At 45.0% G+C, this 20505-nt stretch overlaps 3 protein-coding genes across 3 annotated transcripts; 1 reads left to right on the forward strand and 2 right to left on the reverse strand.

Annotated features, from left to right (window-relative positions):
• Nucleotides 11801-12887, forward strand: LOC8055368 (zinc finger protein ZAT2). The gene has a single exon (XM_002444785.2). The coding sequence runs from the start codon at nt 11801-11803 to the stop codon at nt 12605-12607; it is 807 nt and encodes a 268-aa protein (XP_002444830.1). The 3' UTR covers nt 12608-12887.
• LOC8055369 (NAD(P)H-quinone oxidoreductase subunit S, chloroplastic) lies at nt 15008-16105 on the reverse strand. Its single transcript, XM_002445930.2, has one exon. The coding sequence runs from the start codon at nt 16020-16022 to the stop codon at nt 15285-15287; it is 738 nt and encodes a 245-aa protein (XP_002445975.1). The 5' UTR covers nt 16023-16105; the 3' UTR covers nt 15008-15284.
• LOC8055370 (DNA-3-methyladenine glycosylase) lies at nt 17660-19883 on the reverse strand. The gene is made up of 3 exons (XM_002445931.2): nt 19350-19883; nt 18593-18650; nt 17660-18506 (listed from the first exon to the last, which is right to left on the reverse strand). Exons 1-3 carry the CDS (start codon nt 19774-19776, stop codon nt 17990-17992), a joined length of 1002 nt encoding a protein of 333 aa, XP_002445976.1. The 5' UTR covers nt 19777-19883; the 3' UTR covers nt 17660-17989.

The raw sequence follows: 20505 nt of genomic DNA on the forward strand, positions 1-20505 counted from the left end.
AAATATTGACTAATCAAAAAACAAAACTTGTTTGAAAACTGCGAGAAAAATTTATTAAACCTAATTAATCTACTATTAGCGTATGTTAATTACTATAACAATTAAATCTAATCATAAATTAATTAGACTTCAAAGATTTATCTCGTGATTTACAACCAAACTATACAATTAGTTTTTTTTTCTATATTTAATGTTTCATGCATGTGTCGAAAGATTCGATAGAATGGGTGCAAAGTTCTTTGAAGTCGAGAACTAAACAAGGCCCAATTGCTAATTGCACACGCAACACAGGGGCGCGGCGGTTGTTCTTTTATGGTACAATATGTATGCTTCAGTAGGAAGAGACTAATAAGGTCCTATTCTGTATGGCTCCGCTTCACCAATGAAGCTGTTCTTTGACGGTACTCCATGAATAGTTTTGAACATGTTTGTTTGAATTTATCTACTTAATTTAACAGTCATTTATTAGTGTTTTTCTCTCACAACAAATAGTACATTCAACCATGGCGTTTTAGACAAGTAAACAGACTCTTTGTTGGTGGAACTAGAACCATTTTGGTAAATCGTTTGGTAAAACATCTTCTTCCTCAAAATATGCTCTCACATAACATCATATAGGATGAGGTAAAGTTAATAACATCAGCTTTGAGCTAGAGATGCTTGACACGCCCTGATTGGGATTACGTAGATTAGAGCATCTCTAGAAGTTTGGTATAATTTATTTGTTGAACTAATAGATATAACAAGTTAATAAAAAGAAATAGTAACTTTAAATTTTGTTCTTCTCCAAAAGTAATCTATAATAGCTTTCTAAAATTTTAAAATTTATAGTAGGGTATATATTTATTTGTTATTTTTTTCTTTATTAGAGCCGATCATATCTTTTACTAGAGGGTAGGGAGTTCTCTCTACTTTGCAAATTTATGAGCTGAGAAGAATATTTGACAACGTTTTATTTTTAAGTATCTCTTTTACCAAAAAGCTGGAGAAGACTTTTTTCTCTTTTTGCTAAAAAATCAATATAGAAAGTTGTTTTACCAAACTCGTAGCGACACTTAGGCTGCGCATTAGAGATGAGCAACGGGCCGGCCCGGCACGGCCAGGCACGGGCCCGTGCGAGGCACGACCCGAAAGGGCACGGGCCCGTATGGCCCGCGTGCCACCGGGCCGTGCCTGCACCGCCCATCGTGCCTGCTTGACGGCCAGGCACGGCCCGTGGGCCGATTTTCGTGTCGGGCCGGCCCGAAAGGCACGAGGCCCAATAGTGCTTCGGGCCGGCCCATGGCCCAATATATGAAAAACACCAAATTTAATATAGAATTTAACAAAGCATAAATACATTACATTCAAGTCACATACATTAATACTTCACAATTTACATAACACAATATACTCTCAGACCATATTTTATTTGCCAAAAGTCACAAGTTTCACAAGTCATAGAACCTAATACTTCAAGTTTTATAAATTTTCTGATACCGTGCCGACACCGTGCCTGCTGTTAAAAGCGTGCCGTGCCGTGCCGTCCAGCGGGCCGAGGGGTCGGCCCAAGCACGGCCCGCAACGTGCTTCGGGCCGGCCCGGGCCCAGTTAGGATCGGGCCGTGCCGTGCTCGGGCCGGGCCAAATGACCGTGCTTTGGGCCGTGCCTTTGACCCGCGGGCTGCATGCTCAACTTTACTGCGCATGTGTGGACGCTTGGTAACCAAGGTGACGCGTGCGTCGTAACGCGTTTGGATGGTAGGCCCGTATGTCATGCATTGATCGCACCACAATCTTGACCGAGGATGGAAATCGCGCTAGCTAGGGGCCAAGAGGAAGGGGGCGCTTAAGCAGTGAGCTCTGTACCGTACTGTCACCCTGTTCATGGGCTGGGTTTGCCGGTTTCTGGTTTGGAAGCAAACGAACCCAAAAAAAAATCTGCCGGTGCGGTCTGGATTGGTTTCCACCGGATTGCTGTGGTTTTAATTAGTTTATTGGGTTGGGTTGGTTATAATGGTTAACACGGGTTGATAGCTGAAACTCCGATGAAGAGGCGTGTGTATCGGTCTAATCCACCGGCTGTATTGCTTTGTTTTGCTTTGCATTGAACGATTCAGACGTATGCATTCTGAAGCTTCTAAATTGATCTGAAGATAGAGCACACCCACGCAGCCTGACGCCTGAGCTTACCGGGCACCGCCGCTCGTGCCCGCCTCCGCCGCTGGCGTTCGCGTCCGCTGCTGCCGGTTGCCGCTGCCACGCCCGCCGCGGCACTCGCGTAGCAGTTGGGACGTCGTCGACCACAACCTTGAGGGCTTGCACATCGCCGTCGACGATGCCGTGGCCACCAGCAGCATCCGTGATCACGCAGCATCCTGTAGTTGTCCTGTCTCCTGCGTGGTGAAGGCAAGCCACGGGCCCTCAATTCGGTGCTTCAGAGTTCAGACCATCCGCAAGCTATCGCCCATGGCGTTCGTCCTCGTGGAGCAGGACGCCGCCCGCAACGAATGGACCTTTCTTCCTGGGCCGCTTCATGGAGGGGCTCGACATGGCGGCGCTCCCACTTCGGCGCAGAGATACGGCGTACTGGTACATATGGCATGGCCGGCGGTAGAGTTGATCAGGTGTACTAGGACTACGCGAGAGGAAGGTTGCTGTGGGTCACGTCACGTGACGGTTGGAGGAGAGGCGGCCGGCGGGTGGATCCTCCGTCGCCGCGCGATGGGGACTATGGGACGGCGCTGGCACATGCAGCAGCTAGCGGATTCCACAGGTCCACTCCTTTCCTTTCCTTTCCTTTCCGCCTCCCCTCCATGGTGTGCGTCCTGTTGATGCTGTTGCCATACGTTACGTGCCCCGTGCTTGATGTACGTGAATGAATGTCATATATACTCACCGGCATTTCATCACCAGGGCTGGTCTGGGCTGGCTGGCTGCTTCTAGGCCTTGTTTAGTTTTTAAAAAATTTTGCAAAATTTTTCAGATTCTCCGTCACATCGAATCTTTAAACGTATGCATGGAGTATGAAATATAGATAAAAATAAAAACTAATTGCACAGTTTGATCGGAATTGACGAGACGAATCTTTTGAGCCTAGTTAGTCTATAATTGGATAATATTTATCAAATACAAACGAAAGTGCTACTATTTATATTTTAAAAAAAAAATTGGAAGTAAACAAGATCTTAGTTCTAGCCGGCCTGGCCACCACGGGACCCAGTCGGCGAGCGAGCCAACGAACGAACGTGTGCTCCCGCCGGGGCCGGGGCCGGCCACAGTAGCACTTCACGTGACCGACCGCTAGCTCCCTGCAGCGCGCTTCCCTGTTTTGCTCGCCGACGCCGGCTGTCGGTAACGCCGCCGCTGCCCTGCCTGCACCCCTGCCGCTGTTCGTTTCACAGGAAATGGACACCTAGATTAATTCCAACCTAGAATCCTATAATAATTTGATGTGACGAGAAATCTTAAAAACTTTTTGATTTTTGGTAAACTAAACAAGGCCTAAAACGAACGAGCACTTAGTGAGCCCACGTGCGTGCGTGTGTTCCTCGTGATTTTACTAGAACCCGTCATCAGCACTAGTATATATCCATCGGCTTTTTCTGTGTGTGTCTGCGTGCACCAGGCGGATTCATTGTTTATTTGCTTATTAGGAGTAAGTACATGCATGACGATGGATGCTTTGTCACGCACGAACACGACTCGATCGATCAAATCCTTTTCTCGCTTCTTTTTTTTTAAAAAAAAAAGGAACACACTGCTACCAACTCCCTCCGTACATTACTTGTACAGTCCAATCCGTCCTGTTTAGAACGTGAAAAGTTTGGAGCCGGGCCAATTTCAAATCTCCACGCCACGCCCTATTTTCCATTTTCCACACTGCTGGAGTTCATGCATGGACCATATCTGCACTGAATTAATCGCGAGCGCGCGGACAGCGACAAATAACCGGCCAGCGACTCCGCATGACACCGAACGAAACCTCACTATTTTTTTCTCCAAAAGTCAAAGAAACAATGGTAATATTACTCTGAGTAATGTATTAATCGCCATGAAAAAAAACACGTGTAGCTACCTGCCATGCGGAATCCAAGCTCCCTTTGAGAGCTATCTTTTGCAAATGATGGTACGTGTCGTCCAACCACTGTGCAAAAAAGCCTTACCTAGGCCTTGTTTAGTTCACGCAATAACCGAAAACTTTTCAAGATTCTTCGTCACATCAAATCTTGGGGCATATGCATGAAGCATTAGATATAGACGAAAATAAAAACTAATTGCACAGTTTGCCTGTAAAATCACGAGATAAATCTTTTGAGCCTAATTAGTTCATGATTGGATAATATTTGTCAAATAAAACTGAAAATATTATAGTACAAAATCCAAAATTTTTTTGGAACTAAACAAGACCCTAGCTATGGTCTAGGGGACTCCATTATGTTGACGCCTAAAGTATGATCATCATTGGAGGTTGAAATAGATTGGAAAACATATGCAAACGCGGGGAGAGGGGGATCAAATTTTGATTAAATATAACAAAGTTTGCAATATCTTGGAAAACCGGCTCATGCCAATTTGTGTAGACAAAAATGGGTCAAGATCCAATTTTTCTCGTTCACTACGACGTTCACTATCTAAACCTGACTCATTCAATTTGGCGGTCACGTTTTCTCTTTAGCTAGGAACTCATTATTCAATCTCGTGAGAAACTTAAAAAATAATGTGCAATAATTTTTTCTACAAGGAGAAATCCACCCCTTTAGGCCTTGTTTGGATGTTGTCGGATTCATTTCAATCCATGTGTGTTGGTGTGGATTGAGGTAGAATTTAGTTTAAATTCCACTCCAATTCACCTCAACACATGTGGATTGATGTGAATCCGACTACATCCAAACAAGACTTTATATAGAAGAGAATCATGGCGGGTTAAGAAATCCATATATCTAATCATGAAAACCACATTCATCATACTATTTATCTTCTCTGTATGTGGTAAAACCAACCCCGAGGGTCATGGCCGATTAAAAAACATCCATATATCTAATGGTAAAAATGACATCTATCTTACTTTTTATCTTCCACCTCAAACTTTCCACACCTTGTTCTTAAGCACTTCTGTCAACGAGATCTATCGATGTTCTAGGTGGTCTTGTGGATTCTACTAGGACACCCCCACTATGTGTCATCCCAATGAGTCTTTTTGTAAGACGTTCGATGGTGTTTCGGACGAAGAATGAGCGTCAGATCGGTTTTGATATCGACATGTTGATTGGTCTCGTCGTTTAGACTCACCTCCCACTATGCGTAGAACGTTGTCGTCTCGAGCAACCAGGCGCCTGTCAATGTGTTGATCGGAGTTAACGTTAACACACTATCCACAAAAAGGTGTAGGCATGATGGATCAAGCCCCAAGCCCCTTGGGCTGTACAAGTTGATCCACATGCAACCTTATGAAGCGTGTGGCGACAAACTGAGCAAGGAGATGTTCACAACATTGTTTGTTTCCTGCTGTAAAAAATATTTTGCACTATTGGATTAAACAAAGAATATATTTTCATAGCATATTTTATTTTGAAATCACAAGTTGGTAATAATATTTGAATTAGTAAACTTAGGAAAGTTTGAAGGCAATGTAAACATGGATAGAATTTTGTCCTGTTTGTACCGAGCTAGATTATCACGAATTCAGGACTCATAGTCTGTTCGGTTTTTTTTTAAGCCGTATTTTTTCTGCCAGAGAGCAGTATTTTTCTCTTATAATAAATAAATTAGCCAAGAGTAATTTTAACCGTAACTTTTTTCAGAACAGACTCATAACTGGGTGGTTACTGTTTAGGATGTACAGTACTGGGAGTGACGCATGAAATCCACACTGTACGTGTACTGAGTGTATTATAGGCCTTGTTTAGGTCCAAAAAAATTTGCAAAATTTTTCAGATTCCCCGTCACATCGAATCTTTAGACACATGCATGAAGTATTAAATATAGACAAAAATAAAAACTAATTACATAGTTTAGTCGAAATTGACGAGACGAATCTTTTGAGCCTAGTTAGTCTATGATTGGATAATATTTGTCAAGGCCTTGTTTACTTTCAAAATTTTTTGCAAAATAGAAATAGTAGCACTTTCGTTTGTATTTGACAAATATTATCTAATTATGGACTAACTAGACTCAAAAGATTCGTCTCGTCAATTTCGACCAAACTGTGCAATTAATTTTTATTTTTATCTATATTTAATACTCCATGCATACGTCTAAAGATTTGATGTGACGAGGAATCTGAAAAATTTTGCAAAATTTTTGGAGAACTAAACAAGACCCAAATACAAACGAAAAAGCTACCGTGTCAATTTTGTAAAATATTTCGGAACTAAACAAGCCATAGTAGTACCTAGGGAAGCGTTGATTGAAGTCGCATGCCTGTGCAGGCACGTACGTAAGGTTCACGTACGACGAGGAGCCGTTACCTCGTCCAAGCAGTACTGCTCGCCGAGCGACAAGGCCCCGTGCGGGCGGGTGCGGGTGGCAGATCGAGACGGCCACCCCACCCCACCCCACCCCCGCGCAGCTTTCCGCAGGCGGAGCGGAGGGGACGAGGCACCTGCGGCCCCTACCCAGCCCACGTGTGGCACTGGCACTGACACCCGCGCACGTGGCGGCGCAGCGTCCCCACCGGGCGAGGCAGATGTTGGAGGCGCGCGCGTGGCCTGCTGCTGCTGCCTCCCTGCCCTGCGTCCCTGCGCGGTCGGATTGGATTGGATTGGATTGGATTGGACTCGGTGGCGCGCCATGGTCTACCCTGCACCCTGGCGAGAGCGAAGAGCGATCGAGACACCAGCGCGTACCATACACACACGTAACGGGTCGATCAGGTCCACTCCCCCTCCACATGTGGCTGCCCTGCCCTGCCCAGCTCCACACGACCGATCAGCGAGCTACTCCATTTGGAAGCAAAAAAGGCTAGCACTAGAGTAATAAGCTAAGCTAGCACAGTAAGGCCTTGTTTAGTTTGCAAAAATTTTCAAGATTCCCCGTTACATCGAATCTTTGGTCGCATGCATGGAGCATTAAATATAGACGAAAATAAAAACTAACTGTACGGTTTACGTGTAATTTGTGAGATGAATCTTTTGAGCTTAGTTACTCCGTGATTGGACAATGTTTGTCAAATAAAAACGAAATGCTACAGTACCAAAAATAAAAAAATTTTGCGAACTAAACAAGCCCTCAGTCGTCTCGTCACCCGGCCGGCCCCCAGGCCGCCCCAGCAACAAAATTTTAAGCGTACTACTACGTGCCGGGCGGGCGGGCGGCCCATGCTTCTGTACGTATAAACAAACGTTCTCTGTTTGCGCAAGCCTAGCTAGCAGTACTAGCTAGTTTTTTTTAACATGAATTTGTAATTTTTAATAAAAGTTTCTGGTCCACTTTACTCCATGCACATATAGTAAATGGTCACGGTTATTTGTTGTTGGTGTATGACTTTTAATAGGTGTTTGGTTGGAAGTGTTAAAATTTAACAAATACTGTAACACACATTTATAATTGTAGCAATTAGTATCTAAATATGGACTAATTCGACTTTAAAATCATCTATCAAATTATTGTCTTGTTCTTTTTTTGTTTTATAAATAGTCTAGTATTTAGTCCTCCATGCATATATTTAAATATTTAATATGATAGTTATTAAAAAAAAAGCCCCAACCACTCGGGGCCTTCCACCGAGCAACTACTTTTTTTAAAAAAAACTCATACTCCATAAACAAACAAGGCACTAGCAGGCTTCGATGACATGAGAAATTTTTAGAACACTCCTCTGACAACGGTATCCCCATGTCAGAGAAAGTGGCCGTAGCCAATCATTTCTGCAGAGATCGATCTTACTCCTACTACAACTCCGTGCAAGCATGTTTCAGCACCGGTTAGAGGAGCTGATGATATATGCCATAGCTTTGATTTTGTTTGCATCGCCGCCCATGTTACGCTAATTAGCTTTTATGTCTGTTTGTTTATACTTTGCATGCATCAGATGCAGATGCACACATATATAGTACGTACTTGACAGCTGAGGGCCGGCCGGAGAGGGGAGGTTCCCCGCTTTAATTTGGATCCATTCCAGTTCCAGAGCACCCCCTCCGATCACCCATCATGGTCGCAGCATCCCCCCCATGTTCTCGACCCCCCCTAGCTAGTTTTCTTTTTCCAAATCAATCATGCATTAAAGATGCTAATCATAACGATCGATGTTGTTTTTTTATAAATTAGAATGCATGCATGGGCGTGGGCTTTGCCTTTACATCGCGTCTCGACTTTTATTTGTCGACCATCAGGACAGGAACTACACTTCTTTGGTAATATAATAATTAAATAACGGAGACACGTACGTACGACGGATGAGGTGTCTTGTTTTCTCCCTTTGCCTTTGCATTGAGAGATGGGCATATATAGATCCATGGATAATAATAATATAACGAAGTTGATTATTATTAGTAGGCATATGCATGCATGCTAGCTAATGGCAATCATGGAGTCACATGACCCCCATCACCACCACCGTACGTAGCCTAGCTACTACCTACCTGTACGTCTGTTCATGCATATATACACTCTTCTTTTGCAAGAGTAGCTCTAAAGAGATGAGCAAGGGAAGGAGCACTAATAGGTAGAGTATCTGCATGTTCATGCATGACGCCCACACTAAATAAAGCCAGACATGCCAGATAGGCAGCCACTAGCTGTTTGGCTTTGGCGAAAACAAAAGAAATATGAAACATCACGAGTAGGGAAGAAGGTAATTAATCTAACACAGTTCCCGCCCGGAGTCGATCAGCTAGCTTAGCACGCGTGGCACGTCTGGATTAGTGTAATCCTTTTGCGAAGGCTAAGCCTCCTCATCCTTTTGCAGGCGGCGCTACCAGGATTAGTGTATAGTCAGATGCAGTGCACTAGTTAATCATGCACGCTGACTGATTATTAGCTTGGGTTAATTAGTAAAGTGACGGAGCCAAGCTAGCTAGACGACACAATGAGAGTGTGACAGAGGAGGAAGATTCCGGCGATGGATGGCTGCAAAGGCCTAGCTAGATCTGGGACGGGGCTACAACATTAATTAATTAATTAACTGATAATATAATTACTAGAGTCTCAAACTGAAGAATGAGTTCGATCACAAGCCCACTTGGCAGGATAGACATTCCCCTGCACCGCAGCCGCAGGAGGGTCAGGGATCGATCGGCTTAGGGATCTGTAATATATGAAGCAAGTACTGTAGCTAATCTGCATGCAGCTGCTATCGCGTGGGGGAGCGCGAGTGGTGGGTGGTGGTGGTGGGCTGGCGGTTGGCGCCGCCGGATCACGTGACGTGAGTGCGTGGAGGTGGAGGTGGTGGAGCCCACGGCCCCAAGGCATGCAGCTGCAGCGGGTCACGCCCGGCCCCGGGTGGTCCTCCTCCTCCATCCGGCAACCCCACCCGGCTCGTGATCGTGAGGCAGCGGCAGCGGCAGGTGGTCCTCTCCTCCCCTTCCTGCGACGTTAGAGTGTGGCCGGAGGCCGGAGCCGTCACCGTGAGGAGGAACAAGGCACCCAATTAACGCCGTCTGGTGTGTGGGACGGGACGACGCACGTGGCTGGCCTGGCCTCTCAACTCCTTGCTGCCAGTCCCGTCCCGTTTTGGTCGCCCTTCCGTTCGCACGCGCCATGGGCCCGGCCAACCCGGAGCGAACGAGCACGTGCAAGTGCAACCGGAGGGACGCCACATGGGCCCGACGTGTCAAGTGGACGCTGGTGGGCCACCTACCCGCCCACGCACGCAGCCCAACAAACTGCTTTGCGCTGAGGGGCTCTAGTACGTGGCCGACGGTCTTTCTCGGTCCGGGCCCAGAGACTCACGTGCAACTCCCCGGTTGAAGGCATGTCCTGTCCAGTCCACGGCAGCGCCGGCCCACGGCGACTGCCGCGCAACTGTTACTGACCTGCCGTGACGACCTCACTGTCGGCTGCCTGTCTACATGTGGGGTTGGATCTTGCATCACTGTTACTGACGACGGATTTGTGAGCCGTGCGGCTACGGATGGCAGCTACTTCTTTGCACTACAATCAAGGCCTACAATTGCTCGTCCATGAAGCCTACAATCTCTTTTTTAGCTCTGGTACAGTGATAGACAGTTTAGGGTTGATGATGCATAGAAATAGCCGTGTCCATTGACAACAAATGATATTTTGGTTTTGGAGAGACAAATAATGAACACAATAAACGCGAAAAACATACTATATATCCAAACAAAAATCCCAATCCCTGAATGGCGCAGCCTCGCCTCACATTTGATGTGCGGTTATTAGTTTCTGAAAAGAAAAATTTCGTGACACTGTAGTACTTTTGTTTGTTTGTGGTAATTATTGTACAACCATAAACTAACTAGGCTCAAAAGATTTGTCTCACATTTCGACCAAACTATGCGGTTAGTTTTTATTTTCGTCTATATTTAATACTTCATACATGCATCTAAAGATTCAATGTGACAGGAAATCTTGAAAAATTTTATGTTTTAGGGTGGAAGTAAACAAGGCCTAGGGTGATCCAGTTTGTGTTTAGTATCCTTCATTTTTTTCACATGCTTTTAGCGAATCACGCGCGCACTAGTTGCATTGCGTTCACTCTTAATACAAACAAACTTCCATCATAATCAAGAAGCGAAACAAACGTCTTGGTTGATGGGCACCAAAATTTTTATCACTTAAAGAGTAAAACTCCAAAAGAATATCTAAATCCTTTCTAATCATTAGGAATAGAGATTTTAATGGAAGAATATCCTCCAACAGCTTCTTTAAGTGGCCATATAAGATATAAACAAGCTGTTAGAAAAAGTGAAAAGATACAAAAAATGATTTTATACCAATGGCTCTCCAAATGGTAATTTAGAAAGTGGGTTTTAGAACAACTCTTGGAGATGCTCTTAGGCAACTCCAAAGTCTTCCTAATTGTTCAAAATAAAGATTTTGGTTAAAAAAAATCCTTTAACAAATTATTTAGTTGGTTATCCAAATATATCCATGCATATTCTATATAAAATTTTTGTGCATCTTGGCTACCAATGGCGGATCTAGAAACCGATTAAGAGGAGGGCATAATAATAGAAGGCTCAGACTATATTAGTCATATAACAAAGAAGATAAATCATGATATTGACTCAAAGTGCATCTTTCTTATTAATTTTTTTTTATTCTAATGCCCAATGGACTGAATTTGTGAATCACTAAGGCCTTGTTTAATTCTAAATTTTTTTGGCAAAATGGACCATGTAGCACTTTTCATTTGCATTTGATAAATATTACCTAATTATGGACTAACTAGGTTTAAAAGATTCGTCTCGTAAATTATAAGTAAATTGTATAATTAATTATTCTTTTTATCAATATTTAATACTCTATTTATGTGCCGTAAGATTTGATGTGACGAAAAATTTTGTAAAATTTTTTAAACCCTAAAGAATCGAAAAATATAGAATGAAGCAGCGAGGATCAGTGAGTCGCTGTGGAGGGCTCTTGGGCTGGCCTGTTGGGAGGGCTATTGGGCTGGACGGCTCAAGACCTACTCCCCTGGATCAGCCCAGCAGAAGAATGAACACAACACAAGGCGAAGCAACGGAAGCCCGCCCCGCCCCGCCCCGAAGGCACCGCCTCTTTCAAGTCTCAAGATGCCGCCGGGCAACCGCCGCGCGCGGCACGAGAGCGTCCGTACATATCATCGGCCCCCAGCCTCCCTCCTTCGCAAGTGCAACTTCCACTTCCCTCCTCGCCCAACCTCCTCGATCAGGTTCGCCATGGCCACTCCGATCCGCCTTGCCGGGGCTCCTCCTGCTCGTCCCCCGCAGCCACTGTCGCCGCCGCCCCACCACGACACGACGCTCACGCTGTCGCTGGCGCTTCCACCACCCCCGTTCGTCTGCGCGATCTCCCCGAGGCCAGCGCCGCGGCCGCCGGACGGCGTCGTCGTCGCCCGGGTGCGGTCGTCGTCGCTCACGGAGGACACGCCGCCGTCGCCGTGCAGCGAGTGCGGCAAGCAGTTCCCGTCGTGGAAGGCGCTGTTCGGCCACATGCGGTGCCACCCGGAGCGCCAGTGGCGCGGGATCAAGAAACCGCCGCACTTCCGCCACCAGGCCGTCGTGGCGGCGGCCGCGGACCTGCATTTCACCGAGCAGGAGCGCGAGACCGCCACGAGCCTGCTCATGCTGCGCCAAGGTGAGCCTGCTGGTAAGGGCAAGAAGAGTGTTCTCGGTGCCTCGCCCCCTAGCGCCAAGGCGATCTGCGGCGCCAGCACGTCGGCTTCTTTGCCGCCGCCGTCAGCAAGGTGCGACGACCACAAGTGTAGCGTCTGCGCTCGGGGGTTCGCCACCGGCCAGGCTCTCGGCGGGCACAAGCGGTGCCACTGGGAGAAGACGGCATGCGTGGAGGGGACGATAGCGGTTGCAACATCTAGCGCGTCGCCAACGTCTTCGTCACAAGCGGCGCCGGCCACCACGCTGGACCTCAACCTGCCGCCGCCAGGGATGCCGCCATTGCCAAAGAAATGGAAGCGCGATCAAGGCGGCAGCTTGGACGCGACGTTGGATTTGAAGCTTGGGTTCTAATTCTAGAGCTAGCGTTGCAACAGTCCACTGGCTAGCTAGGTCTGATGTATCTATAAGAGTTATGTGTGCATGTGTACAATGTTGGTAGCCTAATTTCTTTGTTTGTGTCTTTTCTAGACGCCCTGATTCAGAAAGGAAGTTTTTCTGATCTATCTGAATCGGCGGCTTGCTTAATCTGAACTTCCCGGTGGTGTTACTAACTGTAAGTCTGTAACATATTTGTGTATATGTTTAGATGATTGTGATATATGTAATGCAGTATATAACTATGTTCGAACAACATGTGTGTCCATCGTTTGCGAACACATGATACTCCCTCTGTTTTAAATTTGGTTGCATAGCAAAAGCTATATATTTAAATAAAAAAGTTAAATTTCCGTTTCAAAAAAGTTAAAAATTCAAACGGTATGTGGCAACAGCTGTGTCAATGTTCAATGTAGTTCAGTTTGTATTTTCAGACCTTCTGATGTGTATTCTGCTTGATGAAAAACGCGCCTAGGCGTGATCACAAAAAAAAGAGACCTTCTGATGTGATAACTTACATATGTTGAAATAATGATGTGTTTCTTCATCTATTTGCACGACATGATGATTTATGTATCAACAGCTGTGTCATTGCGCAGATCCGAAAATATAAATTAAACTACATTGAAGTATTGCATTCATCATGGTTACGATCCTTTTGAGCAAGAACATCAATTGACCCTGTCGCAACTGTGTGCTACCACTAACTTGCTTATAACTTTCTGGAGCAAGCTTCTTGAGCAAAGCAGCATAGTAATAGTGATACTTTTTTTTAGATAATGGATACAAAATATCCGGCCTCTACACCCGGGGGTGTACACAGCCCATTATTACAAAAATTTGAGGATATGTAAAGAGAAAGCCATAGTCTCAAAGATCGACCATGGACGCTAATTCAAACAATACAATTTTTTTCCATCCTTTATTGGATATCTCTAAAGTAATGGTGATACTGAATAAGATGGATAACATTTAGCATCCCCCACACAGTATGGGTTTTCCCTGTCCCAAGAGGACCTTGTACCAACGTGAAAGACTATGGTTCTTGTTTCTTTACGACACCATTGCCTGTGCCAGCAGCTATATGTGTTGCAGCACAATGAATTGCCGTCAATTGAGGACCATTCAAACTACGATGGAGATGATCGGCAAAATTTGGGGTGATGCAGTCTGGCATGGCAGGTGGTTGCTCTTGATACTTCGCCAAATGCTCTGTTCTTGGTTGAAATATTGCATTTTGCATCTGATTTTTTTTTGGTCAAAATCGACTGATATATAAGTTAGTAATAAAGGAAGATATGGTTAGGTGTAATATAGCATTACCTGCATACTAAGACGGCAGAACCCGTGCAAAGCAACCTATTATTCTCTTTGTGTTGTTGCAAGACAACAGAGTCCAGTTAGATACCGGGTACTCCGAGGTTGGTGTTTCCTCAGAACATTAGCCTCACTGCTATGGATGCAACACAAGAAAAATGAGACAACTTAGCGAACAAATATGCAAATGATGGAGAACAAGTTATTATATTGTTCCCAAAAGAAACAACTATAGCAAAGCAATTTGAAGTTGTTTCATAGTTAGCAATCAAATGTAGATAGAACTTCATAAAAGGGGCTTATTAATCACCCAACAGGCTGCTAGGATTAAGTGGGGCAGCACTACCCAAAGAGCCCTACCAGACTCATCAGTTCATAAATGGGTTTTAGCTCAATTCATCCAAATAAGCTGATATGGTCAAGTGAGGCGCAACCTACAGGGCGGTACTGGCCTCATTGGAGGCCCTGTGCTCATGTTGAATTTGGGCCCTATAGTATCCTGTTTGTAGTCAACAAAGGACCGTCCACAAGGAAGATTAAAATTTGAACTTTGATACACTACAAACATTTTACATCTAACCCGTGGACAAATAACCCTCAAAGTATGCAATGTGCCTTCTCTTTTTTCTGACTAATGACAGGTATTATTCTGTCTTCAATACTGTAGCCATGGGATTAATAAGCAGAGAAGCAAAACATTTGACATGACATTAAGAGCATAACCATTCAAACTAGATGTAGGGGTTCAATTGTGTGTGCCAAGAAAAAGAACATGAACAAAAACACACAGTACAAATTAAAGGCTGTATGTTAGATAAGAGTGTTAATTATTGTACTCACAGACGAAACTACTGAATGTCTAGATAACCACTAGACCTACAAAAACATACCTGCATAATATAATATAACCAAAACATACCGACCCCACAGAACTAAATTCCACATACCTGCAAAGCCTTCATACCCGCCAAGCCTCCTCATTCAAAAGCATACCTGCATAATATATAACCAAAACATAATATAACCAAAACATACCCGCACCTGCCAAGCCTTCATCCATATGCCACAGCTCCTCACTATAAATTGAAACAGTCTTGTAGCATTCTGATTATTACAAGGTAAAGAATCCAAGGAGAAGCCATCCAGGCCAATGTGGTCAAACATATGGCAATTGTTCCATGCCCCCAATTCACACTAATATTCCAACTATATATATATATATATACTTATAAGAGCTATATTATCGTTCCCTTTAATTAGCCCCAAACATTTTATTTTAGCTGTATACATACATACACACACACAGAGGATGATATAACAGGAACAAGAAGCGTGGTCATGCCGCTGCCGCGGCGCCCTCAGGTTCCTTCTCCTTCTTGGCCGCTTCGTCCTCCTTATCATCATCGTCATCCTCAAGCTGCGCGACAATATCCTCTAGCACGACGGACTTGGGGTTGACCATGGGCGGTCCCTTCTCCCTGCCCTCAAGCTCGTCGAGATTGAAGGTGATGAGCCTGTCCCAGATTCCTCCCTCGAAGAGCACGGCGACCTTGCCGTCGGTGACGCGCTGCACGATGCCGCAGTACATGTAGTAGGCGTTGTTGGGGTTCTTGACCAGTACCACCATGCCCGGCAGGAACAGCGGCAACTCCGGCGTCCGCGGTGGCGCGGAGAGCGTGGTGGCTTGGGGGGCAACAAGCTGGGAATTTGATTTCTTGGAACGAGGAGGCGGCGGGTTCTTGGCGACGAAGTCCTTGAGACCGACCTCGCCGCCGGGGAAGCCGCCTGTGAGGCCCATCATCTCCTTGTCGAACGCGTCCAGATCAACCGCGGGCGGAGGAGACTCCGTCGAAGGAGAAGGAGACGGCGCGGGCGAGGAGGTGGTGGTGGAGGCGGAGGAGCCGGAGGTGAGTTCTTTGCGGACGCCGACCTCGCCGTTGCAGAGGCCCCGACCGCCAAGTATCTCGGAGACGCGGAAGGAGGCGGAGGGTGGGCGGAAATGGAGGCGAGGGTGCGGGTGGTGTGGCAGCGGCGGCGGGCGGAGGAATGAGGAGCTGGTGGGCGGCGGCGCCATCGGAGGAGTGGAGAGGAGCGCGCCCGCGAGCGAAGCAGAACAGACAAAGTTGGGATTCGGGATGTTGTGGATGAGTTTCTATCCATTTGATGATGCTAAAAAACCAAAAAAAAAGTTTGATGAGTGGTGAGTGGAAAACGGAGAGGGGATGAGGCGCCACGCTCTCTATGGCTGCCACGTGGCCCTGCCGACCTGCTGAATCGGATCGAGGGGACTGCTTGTGTGGCTGACAGATGTTTTTTCCCCCTATTTCCCCTTATTATCATTAATTACGAGAGAAAAATAGTTTTTCAGATCACATATACGCATGCATATCAAAACTCGGTGTTGGAGAGACCAGGACCAATGATTTTAGTTGACTAGCCTTGTTTAGTTGACTCAAAAATCAAAAACTTTTCAAAATTCTCTGTCACATCGAATTTTGCGGCACATGCATGAAACATTAAATATAATTGAAAACAAAAGCTAATTGCACAGTTTATCTGTAAATCACGAAACGAATCTTTTAAATCTAGTTACTATATAATTGGACAATGTTTGTCAAATAAAAACGAAAGTGCTACAGTGTCAAAATCGAAAAACTTTTTGGATCTAAACAAAGCCTTAAAGAGTGTTTAAATTTTAAGGGCTAAAGTTTAGGATGTCACCTAAGATATTATATAGGGACGTCACATCGTATATTCGGATAAAAAAGTAAATTATAGATCTATGAGATAAAATTTTAAGCCTAATTAATTCATCATTAGCAACATGTTTATTGTAGCACCACATTGTTAAATCACAGACTAATTAGACTTAAAAATTTATTTTATAAATTAGTTGCAATATGTGCAATTATCTATTTTTTTAGTTTATATTCATGTATATATCAAACATCTAATACGATAGGGGCTAAACTTTAGGGGAACTAAACAAGACCTAAAACCATGATTATGCTAAATGAATGAAATAAATAGGGAAAGGGAACTCTATTTTTTTCTTTCTCAAATAATTTTTAATAATTAGCTTTCTAAAATTTGAAAATTGAGTGGAGTAAAGTCATTCTAGCGATTTTGGGAAAACCGCACGAGCACACGCCTGCATTTCTGAGTTGAGAGATTCATAAAACTCCGGGAGCCAACAAGTCTTTGCAAAAAATCAAGGAGACACCATCTGAATCATGTTATGGGCAAAATGTTTGGCGACTCTTATAGCACGAGACCATTATATGTTTCTTAAAAAAACCCAGATAGCTAAGACGTGAATCTCTCTTCTCTATCAATGAAATTGACACAATCTCATGCCATTTCAGTCCAAAAAAAATAATATCTTAGGTGACACCCTTGGATTTTTATTTGTACATGTTTTCTTTTTCTCTGCAGCTTGCATTATTATATATGTTTTGTGCAACGTTTCTCTTTGTCTTTTATTGGAAAACCTGGCTATCATACTGTTCTATTTGACTTTCTTTTTGTCCTTTTTGTTGCTGAATTTACACTAGCTACTGTTTGTCATGGGTTTCACATCATAAGTTCAGATGGCTATTGTGTTCAAGTAATAACATTGGCGAAGCAAACCATCTTTGTCAATAAGGTAAAACTTGGCCCGCCTGAAATTGGTTTGAAAAAGAAATTTGTACAAGTTATCTAGAAAGCACCTGCTGAACTGAAGATCTTAAATTTGCATTTGGCAAACAACAATCTCTTTTTTATATGCCACAAACAAAGGACTTATCACTACTGTTGCAGTCTTGCAGAAGCCTGAAGCTAGTTACATTGCAGTCCTACTAATCCAGCACTACTTTTCATTGGCAGAGAGTTAATAGACTTATTACATCATAACTTAGCATATATACTCTACATAATTTCACACACAATTCAAGAGTTACCCCGGATCTCGAAACAAAAAAAAAAAGGAAAAAAAAACAACACCAAGAAAAAGGTGTAAAAAACTTGGAGCCATGGACGGACGAGGGGCCGGAGGGCTGGCTATGCGGCGACGTTGGTGATGCCCCAGGAGCGCTCGGCGAGGCGGACGCAGTCGTGGAATCGGAAGCAGTCTACGAGGTGGTCGATGGCCATGCCGGCGGCCTGCATGAAGGAGTAGACGATGACGGGGCCGACGAGGCGGAACCCGCGGCGGACGAGGTCCTTGCTCACCGCCTCCGACTTGGGCGTCCGGAACGGGATGTACTTGTGGTGCCGGTACTTGCCCACCACCGGCCGGTGGTTCACGTGGCCCCACATGTAGCCGCTGAAGGAGCCGAACTCCCTGGCCACCTTCTGGATGCACTTGGCGTTCTCCACGATGCACCGGACCCTGCACTCGGCGAGCCTCAGCTCCCTGTTGCCGCTGATCTCCGCGACGTCGTCCTCGTCCATCCTCGCCACCTCGCTGGGGTCGAAGTCGGCGAACGCCTCCCTGTACATGTCTCGCCGCTTCAGGATCTCCGTCCAGTTGTGGTCGATCAGCATCCCTGACAGCGACAGAAGCTCGAACAGCCGGCTGCATATATGCCAATCGTTCATTCAAGTTTGCAAGTTCACAAATTCAGGGAGAAATGAATGTGGTGGCAAAATCAAATACTATACTTGTCGCTGTACACAGGGACGCCCCAGCACTCGTCGTGGAACTGAATGTACGCCTCGTCTGCACAGCACAATGCGTTCAATTTCCAGTCAGTCATTCAGCCAGTTTTCGCTTTTTCGATGAGTTCTTCGTTTTTTCTATCCCTAGTTAGTAGTCTATTTTGCCCAACAAACTACACCGAACAGGAGACAAGTCCCTTTCCGATGAATTTGTCGACTGAATGCCGCTATTCTCCATCTCACCAGCACTCAAATTTGGTCAGTCAAATCGGAGCATCAAGTCAGCGATGTCGACTTCGCCAGTTCTTTAAAGGACAAGGCTGTCTGCTGTCCCATATTGTCTATCCAAACTCCTTTTTTTGTTTTAAAAAAAATTATGACCAATCTTTATATAGTCATTGGTTGGTGAAATTTACTTTCTTTTGCATCATTCAGTTAGCCGAAGGCATACATGCACCTTCTTCTTTTCAGATAATAATGAATATGCATCTCCTTTTTTTAGATAATAATATATGTACATCTCCTGTACAAAGAAACCGATGTTCTCAAGGTGAAAGCGCGTGGTTAAAGCCCAGCTCTGTCAAATTGGATGGGATGATATAGTGTTTGGATTAGAAACTGTTCATCCAGTAGAAATTCGTGTATGATGATGTAATGCATGTGAATGATGAAACGAATACACGAATGGAGATCACTAATTCAGTTGAAACAAAAGGACTGGCAGAAACAAATTAAATTTAGCTAGCATTTAGTTTCTTACCACTGTTCTTGGTGATCCAGCTGCACCTATGCAAGCTCCCTGGTTCACTGCAGTCGAAGTCCTCCTCACCTCCTTCGACGTCATGGTCACTGACCTTGTCATCGTCCTCTCGCCTCATCTCCCGGGACACCATCACCTCGCCCCAGGGGCTGAAGGTGCCGCCATAGAGCAGAGGCACCTTGGGCTCCCAGCTGGAGTTGGAGCTGCTGATGGAGGAGTCGTTGGAGTTCTGCGACAGCGAGAGCGACGACAATGTGAGGTTGGAGCTGCTCCTCTGGATGCCCAGAGGGTAGATCCTCTGCATGTACTTGCTGGCCGCTTGATTCATGGCCTGCTGCAGCTTCCTGTCGATGCTCTTCATGTGGTTGTTGCCAGGGCTCTTCTCGAAGGCATGGTGCTGCTGCCGGCTGTGCGCTGTGGTGATCATCGTGCTGTGCTTGCTGCCACGCGCGAGGCAGGTGTTTTGGGAGGCAGACTATGAATGAATGAATGAATGAAGAGATCGAGCTTGGAATGAGGTTTGGTATGTGTGGTTGTGGGTCTATTATAAAGGAGTTTCAGGTTAAGGTGCTGCGTCAGGTTTGTTTGGTAGCATATGGGCTTCAAGGTAGCTGCTTGAAAGCTTCCACTCGATCTTATTGAAAAATGTGTGATGGCTTTGCTAGTTTAGTGAGTCGAAATTGCTGGTGGTTTCAGCATACTACATGGTTCATGAGTTTCCCTGGCTCATCTCTTCCTGCTGCTCATTGTCAGTAATTACCTTTCTGGTAACTGAAAGGGGATACTTGGGTATTTAATAATTATATATATATACACAAGAAATCAATTAGTTGTATATGAAAAATTTTCATGATATTAATTTATGACATATTTGCCGACTCAGGTTCAGTAATAGCCAGCTTATATAAACAGTTAATTCTCGCTCTGATCTTTCGTTTGGTTCAGAACTCTCAGAAGTGCGCATGTCTGTTTTAATTTCTGGGTACATCCCTACTTGGCTAATTTCCAGTCTCTCTTGCCACAAAAGTCGCTTATTTTCCCACATGCAGGCCATGACTTGTTAGTTTCAGTACCATGCTATTTTATCGGTAGCTCACAACATGCTACTGCATTGATAACTTTGAAAAACTAACAACGCTACATTTTTTTTCTTTAA

The sequence above is a fragment of the Sorghum bicolor genome, chromosome 7, assembly GCF_000003195.3.
Source record: "Sorghum bicolor cultivar BTx623 chromosome 7, Sorghum_bicolor_NCBIv3, whole genome shotgun sequence".
NCBI lineage: Eukaryota > Viridiplantae > Streptophyta > Magnoliopsida > Poales > Poaceae > Sorghum > Sorghum bicolor.